This window comes from Arachis stenosperma, chromosome 4 (genome assembly GCF_014773155.1).
Source record: "Arachis stenosperma cultivar V10309 chromosome 4, arast.V10309.gnm1.PFL2, whole genome shotgun sequence".
Taxonomy (NCBI): Eukaryota; Viridiplantae; Streptophyta; class Magnoliopsida; order Fabales; family Fabaceae; genus Arachis; species Arachis stenosperma.
Window position 1 is genome coordinate 150589802 of NC_080380.1, and position 15804 is coordinate 150605605.

Genomic DNA, 15804 nt, shown 5'->3' on the forward strand with positions numbered 1-15804 from the left:
TGTGTACTAATTTGTAATCTCCTTTTAATTTCTTTTTCTTAGTTATATTTCATTACATGAGTACTATGCATTTTTGTTTGTGACTGCCTAAGAATTAAACTCTACCATGCAAGAATTATTATTGATCTATTTTACTTTAGTAGCAGCCAAAATGGCAAATAAAAAAGAATACTTAATGACATGGTAATGTAGCTTACCGAAGCTAATACTTCTTCAACCAAATTGGACTAAATAATAAATTATTATTATTACTACCTCAAAAACGCGAACTATTAAGAGATAAAGAGAATGATGCTTTTGAGGTTTTGACCTTTCAAACAAGTTTCAACTTTCAAAAGAAATTGAGAAAAGGTCGTATCCATAATGAGTCATGAAAGCTCTAAGAAACAAGTAAACAACTTCCTTAAAAAGAACCTATCAACTATTTCTAGACATCTATGAATTAAAAATAGAAAAAGAAGGACCTAAGTATACATATAAGAGCTACCCAAGTTCAAGACTAGACCAATTCAAAACTCTGAAATCATTCATATATATTAATATATATATATAAGTGCTAGCAGGTTTTGGCATTAACATATTCAACTTGAACTCTTGTCACAGCATCATAGTCATTTTTGTTTCACCAAACAACAAAGAAATTGAAGAGGAAACATCAAAGATGGGTTTGCTTGGAAAAAACTTCACTTCAAAAATAAGAAATATGGCAACACTTGCCGTATCTAGGATTGCAATCTTGAAGAACCACCACAAAGCTCGAGCTTCTTATGCCTACTCTGATGCTGCTCAACTCCTTCGCCTTGGTTACCATGACCGTGCTCTACTTCGAGTAAGCATCAACCTCATTATCCTTTACATGAAAACCATGGTTTCTGAACTAATCTTGAGATCTAATGTAAAATTCAACGCATGAAACGTTCATGTGAAATTTTCGTATCAGATATTCTATTATCGCTTGGAACTTTATAATAGGAAACCCAACAAAAATATGTATATCTCTACATATATGCCTTTATTAATTTGTGTTATTCTTACAAATAGGTGGAGCATTGGATAAGAGAACAGAACATACTGGATGTGTTTGATATGATAGAAAATTACTGTCACTACCTAAGAGAAAGTGCAGAACTACTTGAGAAGAACAGGTTCATTTTTTAGTCTTGTCAATTCTATGGTGGTTGAGTGAATATTTGGCATCAAACTAACTTGTTATTAATGTTTACATTAGGGATTTTCATAATGAGCTCAAGGAAGCAACATCTAGCCTTATCTTTGCATCTTCAAGGTGTGGAGAATTTCCAGAACTGCACAAGATTCAAGAGATTTTGACATCAAAGCTTGGGAAAGAGTTTGCGGATGAAGCTATTGAGTTGCATAGAAATAATGGAGTGAATGCTAAGGTGCTGGCTCTATCATGATATTGCTAGAGCATGATTTTAAGAGAATGATTGCAGCATTCTGATGACTTTTAAATTTGCTTGCTTTACACAGATGATAGAAAAGCTTTCAACAAGAGGGCCTAACATGGAAATCAGAATGAAAGCGCTGAGGCAGATTGCTGCGGAAATTGGTGTTACTTTGCATTTTGAGCAGGAACCTATATTGACAAATGTGGTAAGAAAACTGAAAACCTTTTCCATGAGAAATAACATGCACTGATTGAATAGCTTCATTTCAAAGTGAAATGAAATTTAATTTCTCTGGTAAAATTGCAGAACAAATGGCAAGGTGAAGTGAAAACCAAACAAGGGAGTAGTGCTAATGATCCTAAGCATGAAAATGTAACCGTGGAAGAGGGTTCATATGATAGGAACAAGGATAGAAGCAAAGAAGCCTTGGAAGAATTTCATTCAATTCAAAATCCAAATTCAAGAGATAGCATGAAAACATCATCAAGGAAATCTAAGTTAATTCCCAATGAAAAGGTCAAGGGAGATTCAAATCATGAAGATTCTGTTGAAGAAAGAACAAACCCTTCTATAGTAACAACTCATTTTCCAAAGCAGAATCGAACGCAGCATGATCATGTAGATTGGAAGATCATGTCAGTTAGGACAAGATGAACACAGAGATGAACAATTGTTCTATTTATTTTTGAAAAACATTTGTTGTTTCATTTGTATAACATTTGGAATTAAGATGCAAAAGTTTTTGGATATGGTCCTATGAATGAATAGAGAGAACGAAATTAGAACTATACATATATGATAGTTAAAGGTCTTGTCATCCTAAATGCACACACAATATACCATCTACAGCAGGGTCGGTTTTTCATTTAGAAATTTCCAAATCATAATAGTTTGAACAAAGTTGATTGATTTTTGAATTTCAAATGAAAATCCAACACGCATAAACACTTGGTTCTTCTTCCAATTTCAAAGAATAGCATGCACTAGTAGTCTTCTAATTATGAACTTAACCTTCCAAACTGCATTGCATGCACTTAGCTATTTTTTAAGATCCACCAAGTCCACATGACGAGGCTGGTGGCCGGAGCTGGAAACCAACGAGTTTTCCGGCGGAGTAGGGTAAACATCGTACTTGTTTGGCCGCCATTATCTTGATAAAAAAATTATTTTTTCAATGAAATAATTTTTTTTAGCGTGTTTGGCAAATTTCTAGTAGTAAAAATAAAAGTATTAGAAAAATAGTCACAAAAAAATACTAGAAAAATAAAATAAAACATCTTTTTTGAGAAGCTGTAATTTATATTTTTTTCTTAAAAAAAAAGATGTTTTTCATATAATAAATAGACAAAAAAAAATTTTATATTGTTATACCCAAATATAATTGATAGATAAAAAAACTTTTTTACATAAGATATCTAAATATAAAATTACTTTTTACTTTTCTATAAGATCTTTTAAAAAACTCAAAAAAAATTTTTTTTTAGAAACTCACCCAAACAAATCTATCGTTATGTTGCTCCTAAGTTATTTGAATTTTTAAATTAAATGTAAATTTTTTAAAAAAGAATATAATTTTAAAAGGTAAAAAACTCAATAGAATTGATAATTGAAAAAGTTAAATAATTTGTATGATTTGATTAAATTTTAATTTAACGAGTCACCAAAAAAATTTTAATTTAACGATTCTTAGATATAATTAAGTTTCCACCTTTTTAAAGAGTAGCCTTCTTCGTTTTCCGTTTTCGTTTTCCTATCCCTCTCGACAGTATTTCCAAAAACAATTCTGCTATGTTACTAACACCATTTCTGTCAATATCTGTCAATTCTTATTTATAATTGTGTTTAATGGAGGTGTCTTTGTGGATGTGTCTAATAAAAATATTTTTTTTATAGCTGTATTTAATAAAAGTGTCTTTATAGATATATTTTTTAGATGTGTCTCTTTATATATGTGTTCAAAATATAATAACTAATCATTATTAACAATAAGTTGGTAGATAATATGTTGGTACCTGTACTTTTCCTTCCAAAAAACCCTTCTGAGTTCTAAGAGCCTTCACCGTTTCCACTCCCTCGCAATTTCCATGGTCACATACCTCCACATAATGCGCCGAATACCAAAGCTTCTAAAGCCCTACACAACCCTTCAACTTCCCCAAACCCAACAACAACCCCTCACAACGCACCAACTCAAATCCCTCGTCCTCTCCCACTACTCCCATGGCAAGTTCAATAACATCCTCCAAAACGTCGTCGCGTTACCCGCTGTACTCCTCACCGCCTGCCACAACCTTTCCGCCTCCGCTCGACTGCCCGGTTCGCGCCCTCTCCTGGACTCGGTCTCGGCCCAGTTCAGCCTCGAGTCAATGTGCCGAGAGATCCGGGAGAACCGGTTCGACGTGGCGGGCTCCTGCGTCGTTCTAACCGGAAACGGTTCGCCATTAGGACCGTTGGTTCTCCCCAATTTGAAGCTGAATGTGTTGGTTGAGGCTGTTAGGATGGTTCTTGAAGCAGTGTACGATGAACGGTTTGTGACGTTTTGCTACGGTGGACGCGTCGGAATGGGAAGGCACACTGCTGTGAGGTATTTGAAAAACTCAGTTGAGAATCCTTCTTGGTGGTTTAGGGTTAGGTTTAACCGTCATAGATTTGGGAATGAACATGTGGAGAGGCTGTGTTCTGTTATTCAGCGGAAATTGAACGATGTCGTTTTAATTGGATTGATAAAGAGGTTGTTTGAGTGTGAGGTTTTGGTGATTGAGCTTGGTGGGAATTGGATTGGGAGAGGGTTCCCTCAGGAATGTGGATTGTGTTCTGTTTTGATGAATGTGTACTTTGATGAGTTTGACAGAGAGATTCAAGAGATACGGCTCAGGGAGAATCGAGAGAGTCGCGAAATGGAGCCAAAGCTGGTTTGTTCTAGCGATGGTGGCGTGTATTACAAGCCTGTGAAGGTTTATGCTGTGAGGTATTTGGATGAGATACTTCTTGTGACTTCTGGGAAGAGGATGATGGCAATGGAGCTGAAGAATAGTTTGTTGAGGAGTTTGGAAGTTGATTTGTGTTTGGATGTTGATAAAGTGAACACGGCGATACATAGCGCAACGGAGGAGAAGATTGAGTTTGTTGGGATGGAGCTGCAGGCTGTTCCGCCGTCGGTGTTGCGCCCGCCTATGATGGAGAAAGCAATTAGGGCGAGGAAAAAGTACCTTAGGCAGAAGGAAGTTAGAGCCATGGAATTGAGAAATGCCAGACAAAGGAACAGAAGGATATTGGGGTTGAAGATATTTAAACATGTTTATAAGAAGACAAAGCAAAGTGATGGGTTCAAATTTGACTTCAGCATTGAAAATGAGGTCCGAGAAATTTTTAAATCTTGGGCTGATGAAGTGGTGCAAGAGTTTCTGGAGAACATAGATGAGTGTCAAGAATGGCATCGAAGGTTATCGGGTGGTGATTTCCTTTCTTTAGCACACATTAGGAATCAGTTACCGCCTGAGCTTATTGATGCTTATGATAATTTCCAAGAGCAGGTGGATAAATATTTAAATCCGGTAAAAGCTAGGAAGGCAATAGAGGAGGAAGCGGAAAGAATAAGGGAAGAAGAGGAAGAAAGATATGCAAAGGGAACACTTGAAGATTTGACTAGGCTTTGTATGAAAGTTGAGGCGCCAATAATACTCATAAGAAAGGCTGTGAAGTTGGTTGGTTTTACTAATCATATGGGTCGTCCGAGGCCGATTGAATTCCTGTTTGCACTCGAGGATACAGATATTATCAAGTGGTATGCTGGCATTGCTAGAAGGTGGTTGGATTTCTATTGTTGTTGCCACAACTTCAAGGCAGTCAAAACTATTGTGAGTTATCATTTGAGGTTCTCTTGTATCTTGACATTAGCAGAGAAGCACGAATCGACTAAGCACGAAGCCATAAAGAATTTCAGCAAAGATTTAAGAGTCTATGACTTGGATGGAAATGATGAAGTGCATTTTCCAACCGAAAAAGAGGTTAAAATGATGGGAGACAGAAATCTCTCCGATCCAAAGCCTGTAGATGGGGCTTTAACTTTGGCTGTAATAAGATTGGCATCGGATGAGCCTCCGACGCCTTGTATTGCCCACTTTTGTGACAACACAACTACAGTCTTCTATAGGGTTCGGTTGCTGCAAAAATGTTTGAATATAAATCCACTAGATAAAGAGAAATGGGTGCAAGGGATGGGTACAATTCATGAAAGCCTAGACCAAAAGTGTCTTCCACTATGTGCTGATCATATACACGATTTGTACATGGGGAGAATTAATCTTCAAGACATTGACTGTGCCTCGTTTGCAGATGTGGATTGATTGATGCTCGTCTCATTTTTACCTTGATTGGCATTGCAATCAATGAAATGAGCACTTTATACTTTTCTAAAATTCAACACATCATTTTCTTGTTAACTGCTCCTAGAAGATTAGGGAATTGATTACTTTTAAAAATGAGCAATTTAATGGGATAGAACCAAAGCCTTGGAAGAATTTCATTCAATTTAAAATCCAAATTCAAGAGATAACATCAAGACATCATCAAGGAACTCTAGTTAATTCCCAATGAACAGGTCAAGGGAGATTCAAATACTTAAGACTCTGTTGAAGAAAAAGATCAAACCCTTACCAAGATAGACGGTGGAAACAGCATGGGCCTCAACCTGATCCCAACCTAACTCCAATAGTAACAACCTATGTTCCAAAGCAGAGTCAATCGCAGCATGATCATGTAGATTGGAAGATCATGTCAGTTAGGACAAGATGAGCAGAGAGATGAACAATTCTTTTATTTATTTTTGAAAAACTATTATTGTTTCATTTGTATAGCATTTGGAATTAAGATGCAACAGTTTTTGGACATGGTCCTATGAATGAATAGAGAGAACGAAATTAGAACTATATATATATATATATATATATATGATAGTTAAAGGTCTTGGCAGAGTTACAACATCCTAAACCGAAATTAGCACCCTAAATACACACAAAATATACCATCTACAATAGATTGATTTTGGAATTTCAAATGAAAATCCAACACACATGTTCCAATTTCAAAAAACAGCATGCACTAGTTAAATATCCTTTCTTTATGTTACCCTCCTCTTCTTTCCTGAAAGTATTTCAAACAAGCGAGCAGCATCAACACCAGCATCAGTAGCAGAAGCCGAAGCTTTCTGTGCTTTCTGTGCTTTCTCTGCTTCTGCTAGAGTCCTCAACACATCGAAAACAAGAGAGCTCTTCTTCTTCTTTACATTGTCTGCTTTCCCCGATGGTGGCTCCAAAAGTTTCGGTTTTTCCACCTGCAACTCATCAGAACGCAGTTCCCTTTCATTAACAGCATTTCGTTTGATTCCACCAAGTTCCACCTTCCGAAACCCTAAAGCAGAACCCGAACCCAAATTGACGCAATCCGATTCTTCGGAATCATAATCATCGAGATCCACAACCTCCACTTCTCGAGGCTGGTGGTCGGAGCTGGAAACCAACGAGTTCTCCGGCGGAGTATGGTAAACGTCGTGTTGCTCCTGAGTGCTTCCACCACCGTCGGCGACGGTAACAGTGGCCTGACCACAAAATGGAATGCTTTGCAAGAGTTGTTTCTGTGAAGAAGAGTTTTCATAGAAGTTGAAAAGGAAGTGAAATGGGTCGCTTTCTTCCTCCATTTCTCGACACCAAAGCTTCAACCTTTCTCCGTGGTAACACGCACGCACACACACGCGCCAAAAGTTTCACTAGTGCTTCTATTTACAACGTTGACGCTTCACTTTTACAGTCGTATTAGTGGTATTGGGCTTATTTTCCAGTCTTTGAGACCCAATGTAAATAGCCCAACTTGAGAATTATTTAATTTTTTTCTAATAAATTATTGAGAAAAAGTGAAAAACCCAATTATCTCAAAAGACAACGAGACATTTGACAAAAGTTATCAATTCGGCCCCTAAACTTTATTTTTATGGGATGAATTAGCCCCTGTTCAGTCTTAAAAAAAATATCAGGGGGCAGGTTGAGTGTTCTTTTTTTCTTCGTTGTCCTTTCGAGATCGAATCCCGTCTTGTGCACGTAGCAACCTATTGACTAGCAGCAAACTCTTAAATAGAGTTCTGATCCGTGACAAATTAGTTCTTGATCTGTCAGGCTACTTAACATACACTAAAAATGTTATACAAATATGATATATATATATATATATATATATATATATATATATATACAAAAATTTAATCACTAAATCAATTATTATATATTTATATATATAAAATAATTTAATAGTTTATTTTATAATGTACACATAAATATTTACATCTTAATTAATAATTACCAACTTCATGTAAATAACTATCAATTTTTGCTATGGAATTATTCATTTCCAAACTAAGAAAAAAGAGAAAGTCTAAGGAATTAGCACTTTTATTAAAATTTAGCCGGTATTTAATCAGCAAAAAAAAAGTAATCCCACACCATTAAAAAATACTAATAATAACTACAAATCACAAAACCTACTAACCCCTAACACTTCTCAAGAAAAAGTCCTTTAAGAGAATGTTAGAGAAACTATCTTACCTCATGTAATTTTTTTTTTTTTTTTGGTTAGATGGATAATATCTTACCTCATGCAAATGAATTGTCACTATGTCAAGGTCTCCACAACTTACCTGCATAATTTGTATCTAGTCTTTTTTGTTGTCTACACAACTACACATGCATAAGTGGTATATTTTCTCAGAACTTGGAGTAAAACCATAAGAAAAAGATCAAGCAGAGCCTTTTACCGCTAAAACAATATTGGAAATGGGGGTTTACAAAATTCAGATATAAAGTAAAGATTCATCTAAAAGAATTGGTGACTTATGTGGGATAACATAGCAACATAGCAGAAAGAGAGAGATGTAGAGTGCAATGCAATACAACAGAATAACCATAATTTTAAGAGGGGAACATTCTATTGACACTAAAAACATTAAACAAGAAGAATGAAAAATAAGAAAAAGGTTTGGTTTGCATCCACAAATATTGTACAGTGAAGCTTATGCGAGGTTGCCACCACTCTGCTGCCATAAATTGATGATATCAGTGGCTTGATTGAGGAGAATGATCATCTGCTTCTGAGATATCCAAGGCTTGCTCTCAAGCAATTCCTTGAGCTCTTCCCAAGCATCTTTCCTTGGCCAAAAGTAATAAGGGCTCAGAGGGATAGTTCCATGTCCTGGTATCATTTGATCAAGTGCAATGCCAATGTTCTTCTCCATCCATATGAACTTCAACACAAGTCTTGGCTTCTCCGTTGGCTTCACTACCACTCCAAGCTTCTGAATCACACCAACAACATCAAAATGCAAACTGTCAGAATAATATTATTATCTATGAAAAGGTAAATTTAGGTAATGAGCAGTTGAGCACTATTTCCATTACTTAAAATGCTACATTTTATCGTGAGATTCCTGCACCCTTTTAAAGTACTGAATATTGTACTATTTCAAATGGAGCGTAAGTCTCAAATGAACACAGAACTTGAGATTTAAAAAAATAAAATAAATTAGAGAATAAAAGTGATATTCATGACTCTCCACATATATATTATCCTGAAATTTCTGCACCCCTTTTGAAAGTACTAACAGGAATTACAAGAATGTCCTACATACATATAATCAATTATGCTTATCTACAAATAAGTTAATCATAACACAGAAAAAAAAACTTTTAAATTAATCAGAAAAATGTCCCTTTTGGAAGGGGTGGATGAACCTGAGGCTGAGGCTGAGGCTGAGGCTGGGGAGGGGAATCTGAAGAAGTGGCATCATCTTCGGCAACAATTTGTGGAGCAGTTTCAGATTGTGCCGCAAAAGCAGAGAGCTTTGAAGGGTTTGGTGTTAAAGAAGAGAAGAAGGGCTTTGGATTGGGAAAGGATGAGGCTTTGAGGGGTCTAAGGGTGAGGCTTTGAGATTGCGATGGAAAAATTGAAGGCTTTAGAGAGAGAGTGGGAACCACGTTTGGCTGAAGAAGTGCCATGGACAACATGTCTGCCTTCTGAGTTCTAAATGCTGGTTTGAAGTTTGAAGAGGACAGACACAGAGATAAGCAGAAGTGAAACTGAAGTGAAGATAAGGAAATACCGTATTCGGATCCACCCGATTTACTTTCAATCGGGTACCTACTAACATGTAAAAAAAAAAAAAAAGCAAAAGAAAATTTCTTGTTGAGGTTAACAGATTGAGTAAGAAATAAGAAACTTTTCTAACCTTATTTATTTATTTTTATTTTAAAGAACTAGGTTTTTTTATATATTGTTAATGTAAATATAATTTTTTTTATATATCATTATTATTCTAAAAATTACTTAAAATTTGGATTTAATCGTAAAGTCTAAATTCTTTCTGATGAGGATTTTAATGTCCTTTCCAACAAGACAAATCAGTAATTAATTTAACAAATATTTGAGGTAGATTTTTATAAATTAGGATTGAAAAATATGTGTGTGATGGTTTATATAGCTAGATCAAAAAATTTACTTTTCTCACTGATCAAACACTAAAAAAATATATTTAAATCTTTGTAAAATGAATTTATTCTTTTAGATTTGGCTTTAATTTTGCATCAAGGTATAAACAATTATCTAATCATATATTATTATCTCTTTGTTCAATAATCATTATTTGAAAAATTATACATATAATAGCAAATAATCAAATTGCAATATAAAAAATTCTCCACATAAACCATATATCAAAATTAAGAATTTTAATCTAAGTCACTCTCTCCCTTTTTTTTTTTTTTACCCTTTTCTTTTTCCTCCTTGCAAACATTTGTCAAACGCATATAATAGCTTCTTTAAATAATACAAACAACATAACCACCAAAAATAATACAAACAATATTATCTACATCACTTCTAGGGTTGATAATGTCACTTCTAATTTAATAAAATTATATTATAATTGCTTTGAATGGAGGATAATATCTCCTAAATTGGAAATAACATGAACACCCAATTTCTCTATATAGCCTAAAATTGTAAAAGACCATAAAACGAAAGTTCCATTTTTAATTATGAATCAATAAGTCAATATCAAGAATTTTTTATTTTTAATATTGAAGTGGTAGTGGTGTTTTTTTAAAATGTGGATTGTTGGGGTGTTATACTCAAATGTGGAATCGTTTAACTAGAAAAGTAGAAATTGGACTGTCCGATTTATTAGAGATACAGAAATCGGACCGTCCGATTTATGAGAGGTACAGTCGGACGGACCGTCCGATTTGTGTTAAAAAAAGTTAAAAAAATTTGAGATACAGAAATCGGACCCTCCGATTTGTGTACTTCCACAGTTTTGAAAAACATCAAAAATTACAATGTTAAAGTATATCACCACTTATACTTCCATAACAAAAAAATTAGCCCAATATCAACTAAACCAGCAAGTGAGCCCCTCATGAACAGAAACTTGGTATATTCTTGATATCCCTTAAACTTCGTCTAAGACTCTTAAGGCTTTTTTTAAGACCATGCCTCAACGTGAAATCTACCATGCTTTTCTAGTGACCTAATCCACCTAGCTGCATCTTCCCTTGAAACCTCATTTTCTTTAGATACAATGTCCTCAAAAGCTGACGTTACATCTGCAGGCATTTTGGTAGAAGAACCGGCTATGTAAATAGCCGCACCCTGGGCTAACAGGTTCCATATCCTCTGGCTTTGTTCCCTCATCTTGTGCTGAACATAAACCTTTTGCGGCTGGTCTCTTGAGAAAGCAACATAGAATCCTCCACCCTTTGCTTCCGAAAGTACCCCATTGTTCTGTGAATGAGAGAACCAAAAGTCTCGGTACAAAAAGTCAATGTCTTCATTTCGACAGCCAAAGAAGAAAATAATTGGAGCAACTGAGTTAGTTTCACTTTGCAAGGCTCTTTCCTCGACAAACCCGCGAAAAGGTGCACATCCTGTCCCAGGTCCAACTAGTACGAGGGGAAGTGATGGTGGCGGTGTAGGAAGACCACCTTTATGAATCCAGGATGGAATATATGTGACTGCTTGTAACAAAGAAATAATTAGGCACACCAACAGGTGAAGAGATGGTTATTTCACTAAAATAAATAGAGAGAAGTGGCTTATACCATCTTGAGGATCTAATGCAGCTAGCCATGAGGAGCATAGCCCTTTTTTCTTCTTCTTGTAAGGTGTTGTCCATGATACCACATCCACAGTCAAGTGTACTTGATTCGGGTGTGCTAAGTGAGAAGAAGATATGGAGAATGCTCTTCTTTTCAATGGAGGAACCAATTGCACTAGCCACTCAAATGGCATTTGTACAGAAGAAAAATCCTCTAATACCTTGGTGCAGAGAAAAAGAACAGGCATATATGTTAAGTTAGACTCAGGAAATGCATATAATCAACGAGTAAACAAATCATAACTGAAAGCCAAATAAGAAAGCTATCATTTGTTTAAAGAGGCTATCTTATCCTCCTCCTTTCCACTTTTGTTCAATTTAATCTTCAATTCATAATCATTCGCTACTTAATTGCACAGCACATACCATACTGCTAAAGCACATCAGAAAGAAGAAAAATAAGTGCATATTAAGCTGTATGTAGAATTCAATGCATAGAAAAACTGTGACACATGGAAAAATAATGTCTGACGCACCACTCATTGACCTTACCTCAAGAACTGTTCTCCTTTCCTTCTGGTTGTATTGATACAGGTCATCTCTTCCTTCAGGTGAAGCAAAATACTGGAGTCTTTCCCTCTCATGTTCAGCTGTTGCAAAAAAACTCATAACCTGCAATATCAAATTATTCAAGTTAGATTTTAATCAAGGAAACTACAGGCACATAAGAAGACGTTTACAGAAGACTCTCAATCCATTATGAATGACAGAGTAATTGAAATTTTAAACAACGCTAAGATTAAACACCAGAGTGTTCATCACCAAGATCATTTTATCAACTTATTCAATTGCTTCATCCAAGGTGAAAACTTCAAAATCTGAAGAACATAAAAGAAATACAGGGGAACATTTGATTCAATTAGGTAATATTTCTCCGTGAAATTACATAATAAAAGAACAGGCAAAACATAATGCATCTTGCCTCAAAGAAATACCGTCGAGGGGAAGCTGAAGCTATATCCATTGTGAACTCAACAAAAGTTCTTAATTTTACAGGGACTCTAGAGTTACTATCGGTACAACCATCCATTTGTCTTGGATTAACCTGAAATTTAGGGGATTGGTAGCAAAGTTTAGGCACATGTGCACCACACATATATGGGAAGGTAGGAAGCATAGTATAAACTCAATCCATGCCGAGAAATGTAGAAGAACCTCATCCTACAGAATACAACATAATTCATATTAAAAAGACTCACTGTGATTAATGAATCAGGATCCAAGTTACAACGTCGTATGAAAGCATCAACTGAAGCTGACACCTGACCAGGGAGAATTTCAAGGACATCCCCAGTATCATATTCAATGGCCTGAAGAAATCAAGACGCATCTTTTAATTAAAATGAGGAAGATGAATAACCTAGAAGCTATTTTACCACATCAGGTGAAAAAAAGTTTGAAACATCATAATCTATTCTTAATATGTTGTAATATCATACCAAAAGTAATTAAATAAGTAATAAAGTTATAGTCTATATATTAAAAAGACACAGGATGACCTACATTTGAAACAGATTCAAATTCAAAATGGCGGACATCTTTTCCACCATTTGGCCTGGTCAAAGGGAGATTCCTTACCTGCACAAACAGAATCAAATAACTTGAAGCAAGCAACATATATTGAATACATATATAGTTTTGTGACTGAGTTTATAGAAGTCCCCATCTTAATGGATGTAAACCTCTACACAACTATGCAATAATAAAGTGTCTTAACAAATACCATCTTGAGAAAGCAGTCGGGCCTACATTTGTCAGAAGATAATTTTCCAGGATGCATTGAACGTGCACTCCCAATTTGAATATCAAGATTAGTTAAATCTGAAAGTCACATGTTAATCTAATCAATATAACACAAACAACAGGAATAAAAAAGCGTAACATAAACTGTTAAAGGTGCAGCTCAACAATGAACCATGCTTTATATCATCATAATAGTAGTATTTAAGATGATGCCCAAGTATGACAAGAACCAAGATGCTCTTTACAGATTAAAGACCAATTAATTGGGATCACATAACAATTGCTACGGGAACATTGAAGGTCAACCAAGATCTTAATCAGTTTGGGATACCTGATGCAGTAGAAAAACTTGAATCAACATTTTCAATATTGTGATATGTGATTTGGACTTTGGGTTGATCAATCAATACTTTGTCCTGAATCACAACATCAGGACCATTTGGGAAGAATTCTGGTTTAATGATATTCAACATTCCCCACAGAGAAGACATCCAAGGATCCAGAGAACCCTCATAGCTACAATCAGTTATGCAATTTAGTCATCCAAAACAGAAAAATTATGTAACAATATCTGAAGAATGAAAAATTAATTTTTGATTTAAGAATAGATGAATTCAATTAAAAATAAAATCAATTTCAAAACATGAGACTGAGTACATTAAATTATCCATAGCTGGTAGTTGATATTACAAGTCTCATGTCTCTCAAGGATAAGTCTCTAGACTATTTATAAGTGAGGAGCATCCACAGTTAACAAACTTTAATGAAAAAATTTTAAAAGGTAGAGTTCAAATAATGCCTTCAATTAAAAAAACCCTGTTTCTGGCATGAAAAGAATATATTAGTCCTTGGTGAACTTTGGTGTGTTGTACTGTAGAACAATTTCTTGAAATTGAGTTTTCACTATAGAAAATTTTGGGGCAACCCGCTGTTTCTAAATTTTCTAATCAAAGAAGCATTTACAATACAGGAGCAGAACAGAACCATTTTCTATAATCAATTATCCAATCAAATCAAACTTTTTAATACTCCTTTTAACCAAATCGAGCAGAACTTTATTTACAAAGAGCAGAATCCACAATCATACCCTGAAGGGTGCTGATCATCCCCCAAGCCTCTTTCTATGATAGCTGTTCCTCCAAGGTCCATTAATCTTTTGTCCAGCTTCTTTGCAACAAACTGCAATGGTTCTCACTTAAGTCTTTGTTCAAAACATCGAACTAAAGAAAATATTCCCAATATCACCATTCTCAAATCCACATCTTTTTATTTTCCCTCCATGATTTAGCAGAAGGTAATGAACTTAATAAAGTAAGTAGGTAACAAGTGATGCAGCATTTAAGTTCCAGTAAACACAGAACCATGAAAAAATAATTATTTCCTTTGGATAAGCAAATAAAAATGATTACGTTGTACTTCTGATAACTAGAATCACCCAAACCGAAAACAGCATAAAGAGTCCCTTTCAGCCAATGCTGGCTTAGGCTTCTCTGAAGAAGATACTTCCAAAAGACCTAAATATGCAAAAGAAGAATCAGAAAAAGAATGAAGGAAAAAGAGAGAACGAAGAATATACTAAAAAAGAGCCTCTGAAGTCACCTTCATGGAGTCAGGAGTATCACCCTGGCCAGTGGTAGAAACCACAAAAATCACAGCCTCCTCATGCGGCAACATACTCTGTATACAACAAGAAAACAACATTGCACTCAATTCAAACCATAAGAAAAGACAACACAACAGCACACGATGGCAGAGGATTAGAATTCACCAAATAAAGTTCAATTTTGATTGTTATTGGGGAAAATATAAAAAAAGATGGGAAGTGAAGAGGAAGATAAGTAGATACAGGTTGATATTGATCAAGAGAGAGGAGAGTAAGGGGGCATGATCTTCGTTCAGCTTCGCGAGCAATGCGTTCAGCTGCGTCCAAAGCGTTGCCAGTCTGTGAGGCATAGAGAACCAGAAGCTTCTTGCGGTGCTGCTCTTCCATTGGATTGGACTGTCTACGCTCTCCAAAACAGCAGCAGCACCACCCAACCACGACTTGCTATGCTCAGCTCAGCTCAGATGCACCCGGTTATGCTAACTTGCTAAGTTATCAGCCGTCAGCCGCAGCATTCACCTCTCTCGAGTCTCGAGTCCCAAGTCCCAACTCTCAACACACACTAAACTCCAAGGCTAATTTTTTTCATAACATTTTTGGTATTTTTTTTTTTTTTTTTTGGTGAACGATCATTTTTGGTATTTTTAAAGTTGTACTCTCAGAATTCGATTTTTGTATTCCTTTCCATTTCTATACTCCTAAAAATCGGAGTACCCAAAAATTAAAAAGTGAAACTCGAATGCTCCGCTCTTTATTCACACTTTTTTTTTTTTGGTGACTTAAAACTTTTTTTTGTGACTATTCACACTTTTCTTTTAAATAAATAAAAAATTATTAATGATTTTTTTTAGAAA

The 15804-nt window shown here is 35.4% G+C and overlaps 4 protein-coding genes across 4 annotated transcripts; 2 read left to right on the forward strand and 2 right to left on the reverse strand.

The window, feature by feature from the left end:
• The first annotated feature begins 504 nt into the window (after window positions 1–504).
• On the forward strand, window positions 505–2485 carry LOC130976375 (uncharacterized). The gene is made up of 5 exons (XM_057901225.1): window positions 505–829; window positions 1042–1145; window positions 1229–1400; window positions 1492–1614; window positions 1716–2485. Exons 1-5 carry the CDS (start codon window positions 662–664, stop codon window positions 2061–2063), a joined length of 915 nt encoding a protein of 304 aa, XP_057757208.1. The 5' UTR covers window positions 505–661; the 3' UTR covers window positions 2064–2485.
• A 1017-nt stretch (window positions 2486–3502) lies between these two features.
• On the forward strand, window positions 3503–5824 carry LOC130976934 (nuclear intron maturase 3, mitochondrial). Its single transcript, XM_057901891.1, has one exon. It carries the CDS (start codon window positions 3515–3517, stop codon window positions 5753–5755), a length of 2241 nt encoding a protein of 746 aa, XP_057757874.1. The 5' UTR covers window positions 3503–3514; the 3' UTR covers window positions 5756–5824.
• Window positions 5825–8271: 2447 nt separating this feature from the next.
• On the reverse strand, window positions 8272–9542 carry LOC130973583 (30S ribosomal protein 3, chloroplastic-like). Its single transcript, XM_057898193.1, has 2 exons — window positions 9185–9542; window positions 8272–8748 (listed from the first exon to the last, which is right to left on the reverse strand). Exons 1-2 carry the CDS (start codon window positions 9455–9457, stop codon window positions 8467–8469), a joined length of 555 nt encoding a protein of 184 aa, XP_057754176.1. The 5' UTR covers window positions 9458–9542; the 3' UTR covers window positions 8272–8466.
• Window positions 9543–10594: 1052 nt separating this feature from the next.
• LOC130973115 (NADPH-dependent diflavin oxidoreductase 1) lies at window positions 10595–15539 on the reverse strand. Its single transcript, XM_057897526.1, has 12 exons — window positions 15194–15539; window positions 14947–15024; window positions 14757–14861; window positions 14435–14526; window positions 13679–13863; window positions 13328–13425; window positions 13108–13182; window positions 12804–12914; window positions 12527–12649; window positions 12097–12216; window positions 11549–11765; window positions 10595–11461 (listed from the first exon to the last, which is right to left on the reverse strand). The coding sequence occupies exons 1-12, from the start codon at window positions 15335–15337 to the stop codon at window positions 10932–10934; spliced, it is 1878 nt and encodes a 625-aa protein (XP_057753509.1). The 5' UTR covers window positions 15338–15539; the 3' UTR covers window positions 10595–10931.
• Between the last annotated feature and the right edge of the window lie 265 nt (window positions 15540–15804).